This window comes from Thunnus thynnus, chromosome 13 (genome assembly GCF_963924715.1).
Source record: "Thunnus thynnus chromosome 13, fThuThy2.1, whole genome shotgun sequence".
Classification (NCBI taxonomy): domain Eukaryota; kingdom Metazoa; phylum Chordata; class Actinopteri; order Scombriformes; family Scombridae; genus Thunnus; species Thunnus thynnus.
The window spans coordinates 32,040,074-32,056,125 of NC_089529.1; the positions used below are offsets into that span (position 1 = coordinate 32,040,074).

Sequence of the window (16,052 nt, forward strand, 5' to 3'; positions counted from 1 at the left end):
GTCTGTCTGTCTGTCTGCCTGTCTGTCTGCCTGTCTGTCTGTCTACCTGTCTGTCTGCCTGTCTGTCTGTCTGTCTGCCTGTCTGTCTGTCTGCCTGTCTGCCTGTCTGTCTGTCTGTCTGTCTCTCTGTCTGCCTGCCTGTCTGTCTGTCTGTCTGTCTGTCTGCCTGTCTGCCTGTCTGTCTGTCTGTCTGTCTGTCTGTCTGTCTGTCTGTCTACCTGTCTGTCTGCCTGTCTGCCTGTCTGCCTGTCTGTCTGTCTACCTGTCTGTCTACCTGTCTGTCTGTCTGTCTGCCTGTCTGTCTACCTGTCTGTCTGTCTGCCTGTCTGTCTGTCTGTCTGCCTGTCTGTCTGTCTGTCTGCCTGTCTGTCTGTCTACCTGTCCGTCTGCCTGTCTACCTGTCTGTCTGTCTGTCTGCCTGTCTGTCTGTCTACCTGTCCGTCTGCCTGTCTACCTGTCTGTCTGTCTGTCTGCCTGTCTGTCTGTCTGTCTGCCTGTCTGCCTGTCTGTCTGTCTGTCTGCCTGTCTGCCTGTCTGTCTACCTGTCTGTCTGTCTGTCTGCCTGTCTGTCTGTCTGTCTGCCTGTCTGTCTGTCTACCTGTCTGTCTGCCTGTCTGTCTGTCTGTCTGCCTGTCTGTCTGTCTGCCTGCCTGTCTGTCTGCCTGTCTGTCTGTCTGCCTGTCTGTCTCTCCAACCTGTCTGTCTGTCTACCTGTCTGTCTGCCTGTCTGTCTCTCCAACCTGTCTGTCTGTCTACCTGTCTGCCTGTCTGTCTGCCTGTCTGTCTGTCTACCTGTCTGTCTGTCTGTCTGTCTGCCTGTCTGTCTGTCTACCTGTCTGTCTGCCTGTCTGTCTGTCTGTCTGTCTGTCTGTCTGTCTGCCTGTCTGCCTGTCTGTCTGTCTACCTGTCTGTCTGCCTGTCTGTCTGCCTGTCTGTCTGTCTGTCTGTCTGTCTTTCTGCCTGTCTGTCTGTCTGCCTGTCTGTCTGTCTGTCTGACCTGTCTGTTTCTCTGACCTGTCTCTCTCTGACCTGTCTCTCTCTCTTACCTGTCTATCTCTCTTTGACCTGTCTGTTTCTCTGACCTGTCTCTCTCTCTGACCTGTCTCTCTCTCTTTGACCTGTCTGTCTCTCCAACCTGTCTGTTTCTCCGACCTGTCTCTCTCTCTGACCTGTCTCTCTCTCTGACCTGTCTGTCTCTCCAACCTGCCTGTCTCTCTTTGACCTGTCTCTCTCTTTGACCTGTCTCTCTCTCTGACCTGTCTCTCTCTCTGACTTGTCTCTCTCTCTCTAACCTGTCTGTCTCTCCAACTTGTCTGTCTCTCTTTGACCTGTCTCTCTCTCTCTAACCTGTCTGTCTCTCTGACTTGTCTCTCTCTCTCTCTGACCTGTCTCTCTCTCTCTAACCTGTCTCTCTCTCCGACTTGTCTGTCTCTCTTTGACCTGTCTCTCTCTCTCTAACCTGTCTTTCTCTCCAACTTGTCTGTCTCTCTGACTTGTCTGTCTCTCTTTGACCTGTCTGTCTCTCCGACTTGTCTATCTCTCTCTGACCTGTCTGTCTCTCTTTGACCTGTCTCTCTCTCTCTGACCTGTCTGTCTCTCTCTGACCTGTCTGTCTCTCCAACCTGTCTGTCTCTCTTTGACCTGTCTCTCTCTCTGACCTGTCTCTCTCTCTGACCTGTCTGTTTCTCTGACCTGTCTCTCTCTCTGACCTGTCTCTCTCTCTCTAACCTGTCTCTCTCTCCGACTTGTCTGTCTCTCTTTGACCTGTCTCTCTCTCTCTAACCTGTCTTTCTCTCCAACTTGTCTGTCTCTCTGACTTGTCTGTCTCTCTTTGACCTGTCTGTCTCTCCGACTTGTCTATCTCTCTCTGACCTGTCTGTCTCTCTTTGACCTGTCTCTCTCTCTCTGACCTGTCTGTCTCTCTCTGACCTGTCTGTCTCTCCAACCTGTCTGTCTCTCTTTGACCTGTCTCTCTCTCTGACCTGTCTCTCTCTCTGACCTGTCTGTTTCTCTGACCTGTCTCTCTCTCTGACCTGTCTCTCTCTCTCTAACCTGTCTCTCTCTCTGACTTGTCTCTCTCTCTGACCTGTCTCTCTCTCTGACCTGTCTATCTCTCTCTGACCGGTCTATCTCTCTGACCTGTCTCTCTCTCTAACCTGTCTCTCTCTCTCTGACCGGTCTGTCTCTCCAACCTGTCTGTTTCTCAGGTCTGAAGGTGGAGGGCGTGTACCGTCGCTGTGGTCTGGCTACTAAAGTGAACCGATTGGTAGAGGCTCTGATGACATCACCAAGCTCCGCCCCCCTGCAGAGTGACGAACAGGGCGTTTTGGACGCGGCCGCCGCCCTCAAACAATATGTCCGCCAGCAGGAGGCGCTGTTCCCCGAGAGAAACAGACAGGAGTGGCTGCAGGCAGCAGGTCAGTACACAGTACATGTAGTACTACTAACTGTAGTAGTACGCAGGACACATAGTACTACTCTGCCTGTAGTACCGCATCTGTCTGTTATACTAGTATCTGTAGTACTAATACTCCGTGGTGTAGCAGTACTATCTGCAGCAGTAACAGTTGTACTACTACAGTAGTACCATAACAGTACTTTGTTTCTCTCAGTGATTTCAGATGAACGCTCCAGGTTTTCAGCCTACCGACGGTTGCTACAGCGACTGCCTGATGACAACCGAGCTACGCTGAACGCCCTGTTCGGACACTTCTACATGTAACACACACACACACACACACACACACACACACACACACACTCACACACACACACACACACACACACACACACACACACACTCACACACACACACACACACACACACACACACACACACACACATACACACATACACACACACACACACACACACACACTCACACACACACACTCACATACACGCACACACACTCACACACACACACACACACACACTGTTTATGTAGTACCTGTATTTATCCACCAGAAAAATAATATTCAGACTGTGACACTGAGCTCACTGAGGCTCCTCTCTGATACTCTCTGGTACTCTCTGGTACTCTCTGGTACTCTCTGGTACTTTCTGGTACTCTCTGATACTCTCTGGTACTCTCTGATACTCTCCGGTACTCTCCGATACTCTCCGGTACTCTCCGGTACTCTCTGGTACTCTCTAGTACTCTCTAGTACTCTCTGGTACTCTCTGATACTCTCTGGTACTCTCTGGTACTCTCCGGTACTCTCTAGTACTCTCTAGTACTCTCCGGTACTCTCTGATACTCTCTGGTACTCTCTGGTACTCTCTGGTACTCTCCGATACTCTCCGGTACTCTCTGATACTCTCTGGTACTCTCTGGTACTCTCCGATACTCTCCGGTACTCTCCGGTACTCTCTGATACTCTCTGGTACTCTCTGATACTGTCAGGTATTCTGTTTACCTGTTTACCTGAGTGAATTTGTTTACCTGAGTGAATTTGTTTACCTGAGTGACCCTGTTATGTCCCCCTCTCAGGGTCCAGATGTTCTCTCAGGTGAATAAGATGTCGGCTCAGAATCTGGCTCTGGTTCTGGTCCCATCTCTGTTTCAGACTCTGAACCAGGATCTGCTGCGTCTCACCAGAGAGTTCATCATCCACCACACACTGCTGTTCCTGGTAAGTACACCTGTAATAAACCTGTATTACACCTGTATTACACCTGTGATACACCTGTAATTCACCTGTAATACACCTGTGATTCACCTATGATACACCTGTAATTCACCTGTGATACACCTGTGATTCACCTGTAATACACCCGTAATTCACCTGTAATACACCTGTAATTCACCTATGATACACCTGTAATTCACCTGTAATACACCTGTAATTCACCTGTAATTCACCTGTAATACACCTGTAATTCACCTGTAATTCACCTGTAATTCACCTGTAATACACCTGTAATTCACCTATGATACACCTGTAATTCACCTATAATACACCCGTAATTCACCTGTAATACACCCGTAATTCACCTGTAATACACCCGTAATTCACCTGTAATACACCTGTAATTCACCTATGATACACCTGTAATTCACCTGTGATACACCTGTGATTCACCTGTAATACACCCGTAATTCACCTGTAATACACCTGTAATTCACCTATGATACACCTGTAATTCACCTGTAATACACCTGTAATTCATCTGTAATACACCTGTAATACACCTGTAATTCACCTGTAATACACCTGTAATTCACCTGTAATTCACCTGTAATACATCTGTAATACACCTGTAATTCACCTGTAATTCACCTATGATACACCTGTAATTCACCTGTGATACATAATGTAGTCTTAGACTCTACACCTCCTGGTGAACCTGGGGTCAGAGGGTGTTTTGGGTCTCAGGTCACCTTCACCTGAGCGACCCAGCTGGGGGTGATCAGCCGCCGGCTTTGGTCCTAGCAGTGCACCGCTACACGGATCCCCCCTCTGGATCCACAGCCACTGCGAGGCCTTTTTGGTGGCTCTTCTGCACTGCAGTGCCTTTACTCCAAGGAGTGTGAGAGTTCGCTGTAATAACTGGCCAGCAAAGCTCCAGCACCCAACCTGGACTGGCTCACAGCGGGCTCTCCAGCCTCTGTAACAGGAGCTGCATATTAAGCCTTTTTTTCAGGGAACTTGAGCTGCCTTCCTGAGTCGACTCAGATCTGCCAGTCCTGTGCGGTGGCAAGACACCTTCCCGAGGAGGCTGATGTGGTGCCCTCTCCCCAGCTCTGATGAAGGTGATGGACTGTTCGGGGGCCTGATGATTCTTGCTGTTTTGAATCACTGTGCTGGTTGTGTCCGCCAAAGACCTCAGGACTTGGTCATAGCTCCGGCAGTGTCGACCTTCCCTCAACGCCTTCAGGCAGCAGCTGAGGATGTGCTCCAAGGTGCCCCTCTTGGAGGCGTGGGAGAATGTCAGAGACTGATTGGATGAAACTTTATGCTCCATTCTTCAGCTCTCCAGAATTGTCCAGGTGATCTTGTGAGTTTCCGCAGGCTCCCATCTGGTCCAGGTGCCATGTTTGTACATGTCGACCAGCGTTCTTCCTCCACCTCGTGCTCATATCTCATCCTGAACTAGTTGACACTTCTCTTTTCCACTGGCTTTGTGGTAGCGTGGTTTGGGAACGCTGCCCAGTCCTGCCCGCCCCCAACGCCACAGTTCCCACCAAGATGCTTTGCCTCCTCCGCTCTATCCACAGCTTCCTGTGCCTCCACTTCCTTACGGCCTTAACGAGGCGACTTTAACATCAGAGGAGTCTCGGTAATCATGACCTCTCTGGCTGGAGTGACTCCATGTTGGTACATCCAGGATTTGAATTTTCCTGAAAGGCCCGATTTGTCAGTCACAGTGAACCAAGTCGCAGCTGTGTCTTTATTATATATATATATATATATATATATATCACACACAGCAGACACTAATCAAACTGTACAAACACTTTATCTTCTGCAGACACCTGATGGAGAGGACAGAGAGGGAGAGGAGCAGATCACTGTCTTCTGATGAAGAGGAGGAAGAGGAGCAGATCACAGTCTTTGTTTCCTGGTGAACTGTTGATGTTTTGGGACATAAGCTCAATGTTTTACTCATAATCATAATTTCATACATATTAAATAAAAGTTTAACTTTGGTGTTTTTGTAATCAGCATAAGATTAAATGAAGGTTTTATTTCCTGTGATCCTGCGGCGGCGGCAGCGGCAGCGGCGGCGGCGGCGCCCCCTACAGGACTGTTTCTGGTGCGATGTTGGGATACCTGTGTGGGGGCGGGCACTAGAATAATTCATAATATAACTTTAAGATGTATGCAGGGTTTCCACAATATGTCCCAAAGTTGTTGTGTTGTCATTTAAAAGATGTAAAAATCATTTATACATTTAGTTTGTGTGTCACTGACAGCTGATGAACTGATGCAATAAAACATTTTAATATGAACTGTTTCTCATTTTCTGTCAGTTTCAGTTTCAGCAGCAGTTTGTAGGAGCTGGACGTGCTGCAGATTATTTATTATTATTATTATTATTGGTTTTAATGTGAAATCAGCTGCTGTCTGACTTTTATTGACCTGGTTGCTGGTTTGATTCCCAGTGTGAACTGGCTGCCACAGAGCCTCTGAACCAGGCACCTGACCCTCATTATGGGTTTAATTAACCAGGGACTGAACAGACAGCTGCAAAAAACAACAAACATTTGTAAATAAACGTTGATATTTCAACAGCTGGAGGCCAATAAAATACATCTGATAAAAACAGTGATTTTCATCATGAAGATACAGTTTATAGCTTTAATTTGACATGAAATCTTGTTTATTTTGGGGCTTTTTAATGAGAAAATAAGGATATTTCTGTTGAGAACACAGCGGGGCATCAGACAGAGACGGGGGGGGGGTTGATGATGAGTATGGAGGGAACAAGAGGAAGAGTGGGGGGGTAGTGGGTGTAGATGATCCTGCAAGAGAAGCAGGTCAGTAACAGGAAACACTGGGAGCAGACAGCGACCAGTGTGGGTGAAGAGCAGACTGGGAGCCAGCAGAGGGAGCCCTCGCCCACACCAACACACACAATCAACACATAAACAGAGAGAGACGGGAGCACTGGGAACACTGGGAACACTGGGAACACTGGGAGGGGGGGCAGCAGTGAATCTCCTGGTACAATAACAATTTCCACCTATAAAAACAATCAAATTTCCAATAAAAATGTTCTGACACTGTTATAATACAAAACATCAGGCTTAAAATTACAGAAACGTTCTGTTATAAAATGAGTTTAATGAAATAATAATAAATAATAAATAAATATAGTCGACAGTTAAAGTAAAACCACTTCAAGTATAAAGTCTAATCTGTTTACTTTATTGCAGTAAATCAGATTTTGCAGCAGAAATCTCTCCGTATCTTTGAGCTGCTGGATGAATTTTCCACGTTTCCTGTTTCATATCTCAATATTAACTTTGATTTGCCATTTTACCTTTTACGCAGGTCAGTTCAGGAGTTTCATGCCAACATTATTTGCCTTGTAACTCAAACCTGAGGCTGAAGGCAGCAGAACGGTTCTGTTTACGGCTGTTAACTTTAACCCTGATTTACAGGAAACTCATCAACACGGCTCGTTTTCCACATATATTGAGATGTTGATGTCACAGTGAATCTGAAGATGACTTTGTCTTTAATTTGCCTCCTGTGTGGTGTTCCTGGTCTTTACCTTTCAGAGGTGGATCTCCTTCGTGGTTCAGGTGTTTTAATGGCAGCATTATTGGTTAGAAAACAATGTTTACAGCAGCAGCAGTAGTGCAGGTTCTGTTCCAGGAACAGATAGAGATTTAAAGGAAACTCATATGTGATCAGGACATCACATCTTCTATGAACACAGTAAACTTGTACGATTGAACTGTTGATATTCAAGTGGAAGATGTTGCAGATAAAAGCCTCTTTAAAGACGCTGTAGTGATCACAGTATCCAGTCATTCAAACCTGTTTGTGCGTTGTGTGTCACTCTTGGGTCGACTGAGATTAACAGACACTTGAATGTCCAGATGTGCTTCAAAATAAAGATATTTGTTTACTGGCTCGTTGTCTTTACAACAGTTGCATATGGAAAAACTATTGTGATAAACAAAAGATGCTAAATAAGCAGCAGACAGTTGCACAAGGTCTGAAGACTTCATGCTCTCCCTGAGAATCAGCATTAATAAACACACCATACAGAATAGCCAGTATATCAAATTAATATTAATGAATATAAACGAAGGAATCGGCTCCTACAGACACCGAAGTAAATCTGAAGAAGAGCTTTCAACTATTTCAGGTGTAAAAGCATCAATAACTGTCAGAGTTGAAATGATTAAAGAGACGACGATGAACAGCAGGAAGTCGTCACACAGGCCGTCGTCTCTGATGGCAGAGCGAGAAACATCAGATGCAACACATCACAGGTGGAGGTTGGTATGTGGGTGGAGACTCTTGGCTCAGGGTTTCTGCTTGGTTATTGGTCTTGTTTTGATTCCTCTCGTGTCTTTGGTTTGTCAGAAGGAACAGACGTAAATAACAGGTTGGACCCGTTAAGGTAAAGTCCACCTGCCTTCAAAATAAGAGCACAGTCTTCACCAAACACTGGCTGCTGTTTGTTCTTATGTGAGAATAAACTGAGATGATAAGAAATAAAACCTATATTTGGGGTTTTGTGGTGGAATGAACATGTTTCAGGGCTACGAATCAGAATCAGTAAATATGTTAACATCTACATTTATATGTTAAAGACAACGAAGCTGAACAAAGAGAATAAAAACAGTTTGTCAGTTATGATAAAGGGAAGTGAGCCAGTGTAAAGGTGTAGTATAAGCACTAAAGTAATAATAAATGAATCAATCAGAGACGACAATAATTACTCACATTGTTTAACTCTATTTATTTGTATTGATCCAGAATGTGAAAACATTTTATTATAGAAACATCCCAGCTGTGACTGTGTTTGCTGCTGAGAGAAGGAAACAGACACAAGCAGCATGTTAATCAGCTGACATCATCCTGCTGCTACATCATGTTCATAAATCAATATAATAATATAAACTTTATCTGTAGAAACACAATGTTATAATGAATTAACAGAGTTTCATTAAACACATCAGATTATAAAACAATAAAAACATCTGGAATATAATGAATCCCTCCACCTCACATGACACAGAGGCATGCTGGGAAATACAGTTATTGATAAGCAACATTAAAACAAGAAAAACAACATTAGAATTAGTCTGAAGGTACCAAAACCAATAAAAACTGTCCAATGAATGGACAAACTGTTCAGCCAATCAATCAATAAATCTATCTATAATACAAGTTGTGCTAGAATAAATATTTAATGTGAATCAATAACATTTTGTTGAACTGCCGGCAGAAACAGAGCTGAAGATCTCGGAGCTTTGGAGGGTTTTAAGGTCGAACAGATTGCAGCACGTTGTTGTTTATCTTTTGGTAATTTAAAGTTAAATATGATGAAAACATTTAACATGTTAGTGGGAGAATCAGACACTGCTGGTTTAAAGAGTAAATAAATAAATGTTCTGACTAGATGTGAGTTGGTTTTGGTTGTTCTGGAGAGACGATTCAACACATTTATAGAGTTCAGGAAGAATCTGATGAAGCAGTTTAATGAACTCTTTATACTAAGAACGCTCTGAGCATCTCTGGGTGTTTTATTGTCTCAATAAATGTTTAATCATTGTGAGGAACTCTCAGCAGGTGAGCAGACTGTCAACAGTGCTGCATTAAAACACTGAAGAGTCACACTGATCACCATTTTATCCTCCGTCTCCACTTTCTCAAAGGAACATGAACCTGCAGCTGTTTGATCCAGACTGAACCACAACTGTTTGGTTTTTTTATCAATCAGAGGTTCTGTGTCAGTGCTGCTGCTGTGAAAACCCAGTAAACCCAGTAAACCCAGTAAACCCAGTGAATCCAGTGAACCCAGTGAATTCAGTGAACCCAGTGAATTCAGTGAACCCAGTGAATCCAGTGAACCCAGTGAATCCAGTGAACCCCGGTGAATCCAGTTAATCCAGTGAACCCAGTGAACCCAGTGAATCCAATGAACCTAGTGAACCCAGTGAATCCAGTGAACCCAGTGAACCCAGTGAATCCAGTGAAACCAGTGAACCCAGTGAATCCAGTGGACCCCGGTGAACCCCGGTGAATCCAGTGAACCCAGTGAATCCAGTGAACCCAGTGGACCCAGTGAACCCAGTGGACCCAGTGAATCCAGTGAAACCAGTGAACCCAGTGAACCCAGTGAACCCAGTGAACCCCGGTGAATCCAGTGAACCCCGGTGAATCCAGTGAATCCAGTGAACCCAGTGAATCCAGTGGACCCAGTGAACCCAGTGGACCCAGTGAACCCAGTGAATCCAGTGGACCCAGTGAAAACCGGTGAATCCAGTGAATCCAGTGAACCCAGTGAATCCAGTGAACCCAGTGGACCCAGTGGACCCAGTGAAAGGACCGAGCCTGGGTTTACTGACTCACTGCTACTGTCAGGTAGTGGGACGAGAGTCCAGCAGAAGTTTGGAGACTTCCTCCTGGGTCAGAGGTTAGTGGGCAGCTGTAGACTGGGTTGGTCAGGCTCAGTGAACTGGTTACTGATGGCAGAGACCTTACCAGTAAAGAACGAGGTGAACATGTCTGCAGTGAGCGGAGTGGAGGAGTGGTGTGTCGTTCCCCGGCTGACACCCTGGAGGACGGTGAATGACAACCACAACCAGCTTTACAGGAGCAGTGACCCTGATAGGGTTAGGGGTTAGGGGTTAGGGGAAGAGTTGTTGTTTAGTGGAGAAAGCTTAGTGAATGTCCAGTGTTTGGAGATGAGGACCTCCGTACCGCCTCCGTGCCCAGCAGGACGGGGTCTGTGTGCAGCCGGAATAGCGGTGTTTTCTGGACGGATCCAGGTTTCGGTCAGGACCAGTACCTGAATGTCTGTCATATCAGCAAGTGCTTAGATAAATTCTGTTTTGTTTGCAGTTTATTGGCAGGTCCATAGACCAGGAGTAAAGGAGAACTGAGTGGAATGAGGTTTTCTGAGCTGCTCTGTCTACGTCAGGTGTTTGTTTCAGAAGCCCGGGGTCACAGGGACGTCACTGTAGCGCTTGGTGAGAGAGGAAGGCTACGTTAATAGATGGTAGAAAAGAAATAACCAGTCGAGGTCCGAAGCGACGTCCGTTTCTGATCACAGCTGATCAGCTGTCAGTCAGTTTTAACAGCTGTGGAAACTTGTGATTAATACTAATAAATGTTCACAGTTATCACTGCAGCAGCTGTTTCCTCTCTGCAGCACCCTCTGAGCAGGGGGACAGGCTGAAGGAGGAGTAGCAGGGCGACAGGCTGCAGGAGGAGGAGCAGAGCAACATCCTCACAAACTAGAGTGACGTTCTCACAAACCAGAGCGACGTCCTCACAAACCAGAGCGACGTCCTCATGAACCAGTTACATCCTCACAAACCAGAGCGACGTCCTCACAAACCAGAGAGACATTCTCACAAACCAGAGCGACGTCCTCACAAACCAGAGCGACGTCCTCATGAACCAGTTACATCCTCACAAACCAGAGCGACGTCCTCACAAACCAGAGCGACGTCCTCATGAACCAGTTACATCCTCACAAACCAGAGCAACGTCCTCATGAACCAGTTACATCCTCACAAACAAGAGCGACGTTATCACAAACCAGAGCGACGTCCTCATGAAAAAGAGCGACGTCCTCATGATGAACCAGTTACATCCTCACAAACCAGAGCGACGTCCTCACAAACCAGAGCGACATTCTCACAAATCAGAGCGACGTCCTCACAAACCAGAGCGACGTCCTCATGAACCAGTTACATCCTCACAAACCAGAGCGACGTCCTCAAAAACCAGAGCGACGTCCTCACAAACCAGAGCGACGTCCTCACAAACCAGAGCGACGTCCTCATGAACCAGTTACATCCTCACAAACCAGAGCGACGTCCTCACAAACCAGAGCGACGTCCTCACAAACCAGAGCGACGTTCTCACAAACCAGAGCGACGTCCTCATGAACCAGTTACATCCTCACAAACCAGAGCGACATTCTCACAAACCAGAGCGACGTCCTGATGAACCAGTTACATCCTCACAAACCAGAGCGACGTTCTCACAAACCAGAGCGACGTCCTCATGAACCAGTTACATCCTCACAAACCAAAGCGACGTTCTCACAAACCAGAGCGACTTCCTCATGAACCAGTTACATCCTCACAAACCAGAGCGACGTTCTCACAAACCAGAGCGACGTCCTCACAAACCAGAGCGACGTTCTCACAAACCAGAGCGACGTCCTCACAAACCAGAGCGACGTCCTCACAAACCAGAGCGACGTCCTCACAAACCAGAGCGACGTCCTCATGAACCAGTTACATCCTCACAAACCAGAGCGACGTCCTCACAAACCAGAGCGAAGTCCTCACAAACCAGAGCGACGTTCTCACAAACCAGAGCGACGTCCTCATGAACCAGTTACATCCTCACAAACCAGAGCGACGTCCTCACAAACCAGAGCGACGTTATCACAAACCAGAGCGATGTCCTCATGAACCATTTACATCCTCACAAACCAGAGCAACGTTCTCACAAACCAGAGCGACGTCCTCATGAACCAGTTACATCCTCACAAACCAGAGCGACGTCCTCACAAACCAGAGCGACGTTCTCACAAACCAGAGCGACGTTCTCACAAACCAGAGCGACGTCCTCATGAACCAGTTACATCCTCACAAACCAGAACGACGTTCTCACAAACCAGAGCGACGTTCTCACAAACCAGAGCGACGTTCTCACAAACCAGAGCAACGTCCTCATGAACCAGTTACATCCTCACAAACCAGAGCGACGTTCTCACAAACCAGAGCGACGTTCTCACAAACCAGAGCGACTTACTCATGAACCAGTTACATCCTCACAAACCAGAGCGACGTTCTCACAAACCAGAGCGATGTTCTCACAAACCAGAGCGACATCCTCACAAACCAGAGCAATGTTCTCACAAACCAGAGCGACGTCCTCATGAACCAGTTACATCCTCACAAACCAGAGCGACGTCCTCACAAACCAGAGCGACGTCCTCATGAACCAGTTACATCCTCACAAACCAGAGCGAGGTCCTCATGAACCAGTTACGTCCTCACAAACCAGAGCGACGTCCTCACAAACCAGAGCGACGTTCTCACAAACCAGAGCGATGTCCTCATGAACCAGTTACATCCTCACAAACCAGAGCGATGTCCTCACAAACCAGAGCGACGTTCTCACAAACCAGAGCGACGTCCTCACAAACCAGAGCGACGTCCTCATGAACCAGTTACATCCTCACAAACCAGAGCGACGTTCTCACAAACCAGAGCGACGTTCTCACAAACCAGAGCGACTTCCTCATGAACCAGTTACATCCTCACAAACCAGAGCGACGTTCTCACAAACCAGAGCGACGTCCTCATGAACCAGTTACATCCTCACAAACCAGAGCGACTTCCTCACAAACCAGAGCGACGTTCTCACAAACCAGAGCGATGTCCTCATGAACCAGTTACATCCTCACAAACCAGAGCAACGTTCTCACAAACCAGAGCGACGTCCTCATGAACCAGTTACATCCTCACAAACCAGAACGACGTTCTCACAAACCAGAGCGACGTTCTCACAAACCAGAGCGACGTTCTCAAAAACCAGAGCAACGTCCTCATGAACCAGTTACATCCTCACAAACCAGAGCGACGTTCTCACAAACCAGAGCGACGTTCTCACAAACCAGAGCGACTTACTCATGAACCAGTTACATCCTCACAAACCAGAGCGACGTTCTCACAAACCAGAGCGATGTTCTCACAAACCAGAGCGACGTCCTCACAAACCAGAGCAACGTTCTCACAAACCAGAGCGACGTCCTCATGAACCAGTTACATCCTCACAAACCAGAGCGACGTCCTCATGAACCAGTTACATCCTCACAAACCAGAGCGACGTCCTCATGAACCAGTTACGTCCTCACAAACCAGAGCGACGTCCTCACAAACCAGAGCGACGTTCTCACAAACCAGAGCGATGTCCTCATGAACCAGTTACATCCTCACAAACCAGAGCGATGTCCTCACAAACCAGAGCGACGTTCTCACAAACCAGAGCGACGTCCTCACAAACCAGAGCGACGTCCTCATGAACCAGTTACATCCTCACAAACCAGAGCGACGTTCTCACAAACCAGAGCGACGTTCTCACAAACCAGAGCGACTTCCTCATGAACCAGTTACATCCTCACAAACCAGAGCGACGTTCTCACAAACCAGAGCGACGTTCTCACAAACCAGAGCGACGTCCTCACAAACCAGAGCGAGGTCCTCATGAACCAGTTACATCCTCACAAACCAGAGCGACGTCCTCACAAACCAGAGCAACGTTCTCACAAACCAGAGCGACGTCCTCACAAACCAGAGCGACGTCCTCATGAACCAGTTACATCCTCACAAACCAGAGCGACGTCCTCACAAACCAGAGCGACGTCCTCACAAACCAGAACGACGTCCTCACAAACCAGAGCGACGTCCTCACAAACCAGAGCGACGTTCTCACAAACCAGAGCGACGTCCTCACAAACCAGAGCGACGTCCTCACAAACCAGAGCGACGTCCTCATGAACCAGTTACATCCTCACAAACCAGAGCGACGTCCTCACAAACCAGAGCGACGTCCTCACAAACCAGAGCGACGTTCTCACAAACCAGAGCGACGTCCTCATGAACCAGTTACATCCTCACAAACCAGAGCGACATTCTCACAAACCAGAGCGACGTCCTCATGAACCAGTTACATCCTCACAAACCAGAACGACGTTCTCACAAACCAGAGCGACGTTCTCACAAACCAGAGCGACGTTCTCACAAACCAGAGCAACATCCTCATGAACCAGTTACATCCTCACAAACCAGAGCGACGTTCTCACAAACCAGAGCGACGTTCTCACAAACCAGAGCGACTTCCTCATGAACCAGTTACATCCTCACAAACCAGAGCGACGTTCTCACAAACCAGAGCGATGTTCTCACAAACCAGAGCGACGTCCTCACAAACCAGAGCGACGTTCTCACAAACCAGAGCGACGTCCTCATGAACCAGTTACATCCTCACAAACCAGAGCGACGTCCTCACAAACCAGAGCGACGTCCTCATGAACCAGTTACATCCTCACAAACCAGAGCGACGTCCTCACAAACCAGAGCGACGTCCTCATGAACCAGTTACGTCCTCACAAACCAGAGCGAGGTCCTCATGAACCAGTTACGTCCTCACAAACCAGAGCGACGTCCTCACAAACCAGAGCGACGTTCTCACAAACCAGAGCGATGTCCTCATGAACCAGTTACATCCTCACAAACCAGAGCGATGTCCTCACAAACCAGAGCGACGTTCTCACAAACCAGAGCGACGTCCTCATGAACCAGTTACATCCTCACAAACCAGAGCGACGTTCTCACAAACCAGAGCGACGTTCTCACAAACCAGAGCGACTTCCTCATGAACCAGTTACATCCTCACAAACCAGAGCGACGTTCTCACAAACCAGAGCGACGTCCTCATGAACCAGTTACATCCTCACAAACCAGAGCGACTTCCTCACAAACCAGAGCGACTTCCTCACAAACCAGAGCGATGTCCTCATGAACCAGTTACATCCTCACAAACCAGAGCAACGTTCTCACAAACCAGAGCGACGTCCTCATGAACCAGTTACATCCTCACAAACCAGAACGACGTTCTCACAAACCAGAGCGACGTTCTCACAAACCAGAGCGACGTTCTCAAAAACCAGAGCAACGTCCTCATGAACCAGTTACATCCTCACAAACCAGAGCGACGTTCTCACAAACCAGAGCGACGTTCTCACAAACCAGAGCGACTTACTCATGAACCAGTTACATCCTCACAAACCAGAGCGACGTTCTCACAAACCAGAGCGATGTTCTCACAAACCAGAGCGACGTCCTCACAAACCAGAGCAACGTTCTCACAAACCAGAGCGACGTCCTCATGAACCAGTTACATCCTCACAAACCAGAGCGACGTCCTCATGAACCAGTTACATCCTCACAAACCAGAGCGACGTCCTCATGAACCAGTTACGTCCTCACAAACCAGAGCGACGTCCTCACAAACCAGAGCGACGTTCTCACAAACCAGAGCGATGTCCTCATGAACCAGTTACATCCTCACAAACCAGAGCGATGTCCTCACAAACCAGAGCGACGTTCTCACAAACCAGAGCGACGTCCTCACAAACCAGAGCGACGTCCTCATGAACCAGTTACATCCTCACAAACCAGAGCGACGTTCTCACAAACCAGAGCGACGTTCTCACAAACCAGAGCGACTTCCTCATGAACCAGTTACATCCTCACAAACCAGAGCGACGTTCTCACAAACCAGAGCGACGTTCTCACAAACCAGAGCGACGTCCTCACAAACCAGAGCGA

General features: G+C 47.5%; 1 protein-coding gene across 2 annotated transcripts in view; it reads left to right on the top strand.

Annotated features, from left to right (window-relative positions):
• Positions 1 to 5,957, top strand: part of LOC137196228 (arf-GAP with Rho-GAP domain, ANK repeat and PH domain-containing protein 1) — a 28,597-nt gene extending 22,640 nt beyond the window's left edge. The window contains exons 23-26 of one of the 2 annotated variants that reach the window (XM_067609092.1): positions 2,208 to 2,417; positions 2,613 to 2,718; positions 3,495 to 3,648; positions 5,499 to 5,957. In XM_067609092.1, the coding sequence (XP_067465193.1) occupies positions 2,208 to 2,417; positions 2,613 to 2,718; positions 3,495 to 3,648; positions 5,499 to 5,573 (545 nt within the window). In that variant the 3' untranslated portion in view covers positions 5,574 to 5,957. Of the gene's footprint in view, positions 1 to 2,207; positions 2,418 to 2,612; positions 2,719 to 3,494; positions 3,649 to 5,476 lie in introns of both variants that reach the window. The other variant, XM_067609091.1, reaches the window with a different exon arrangement.
• Positions 5,958 to 16,052: the final 10,095 nt, after the last annotated feature.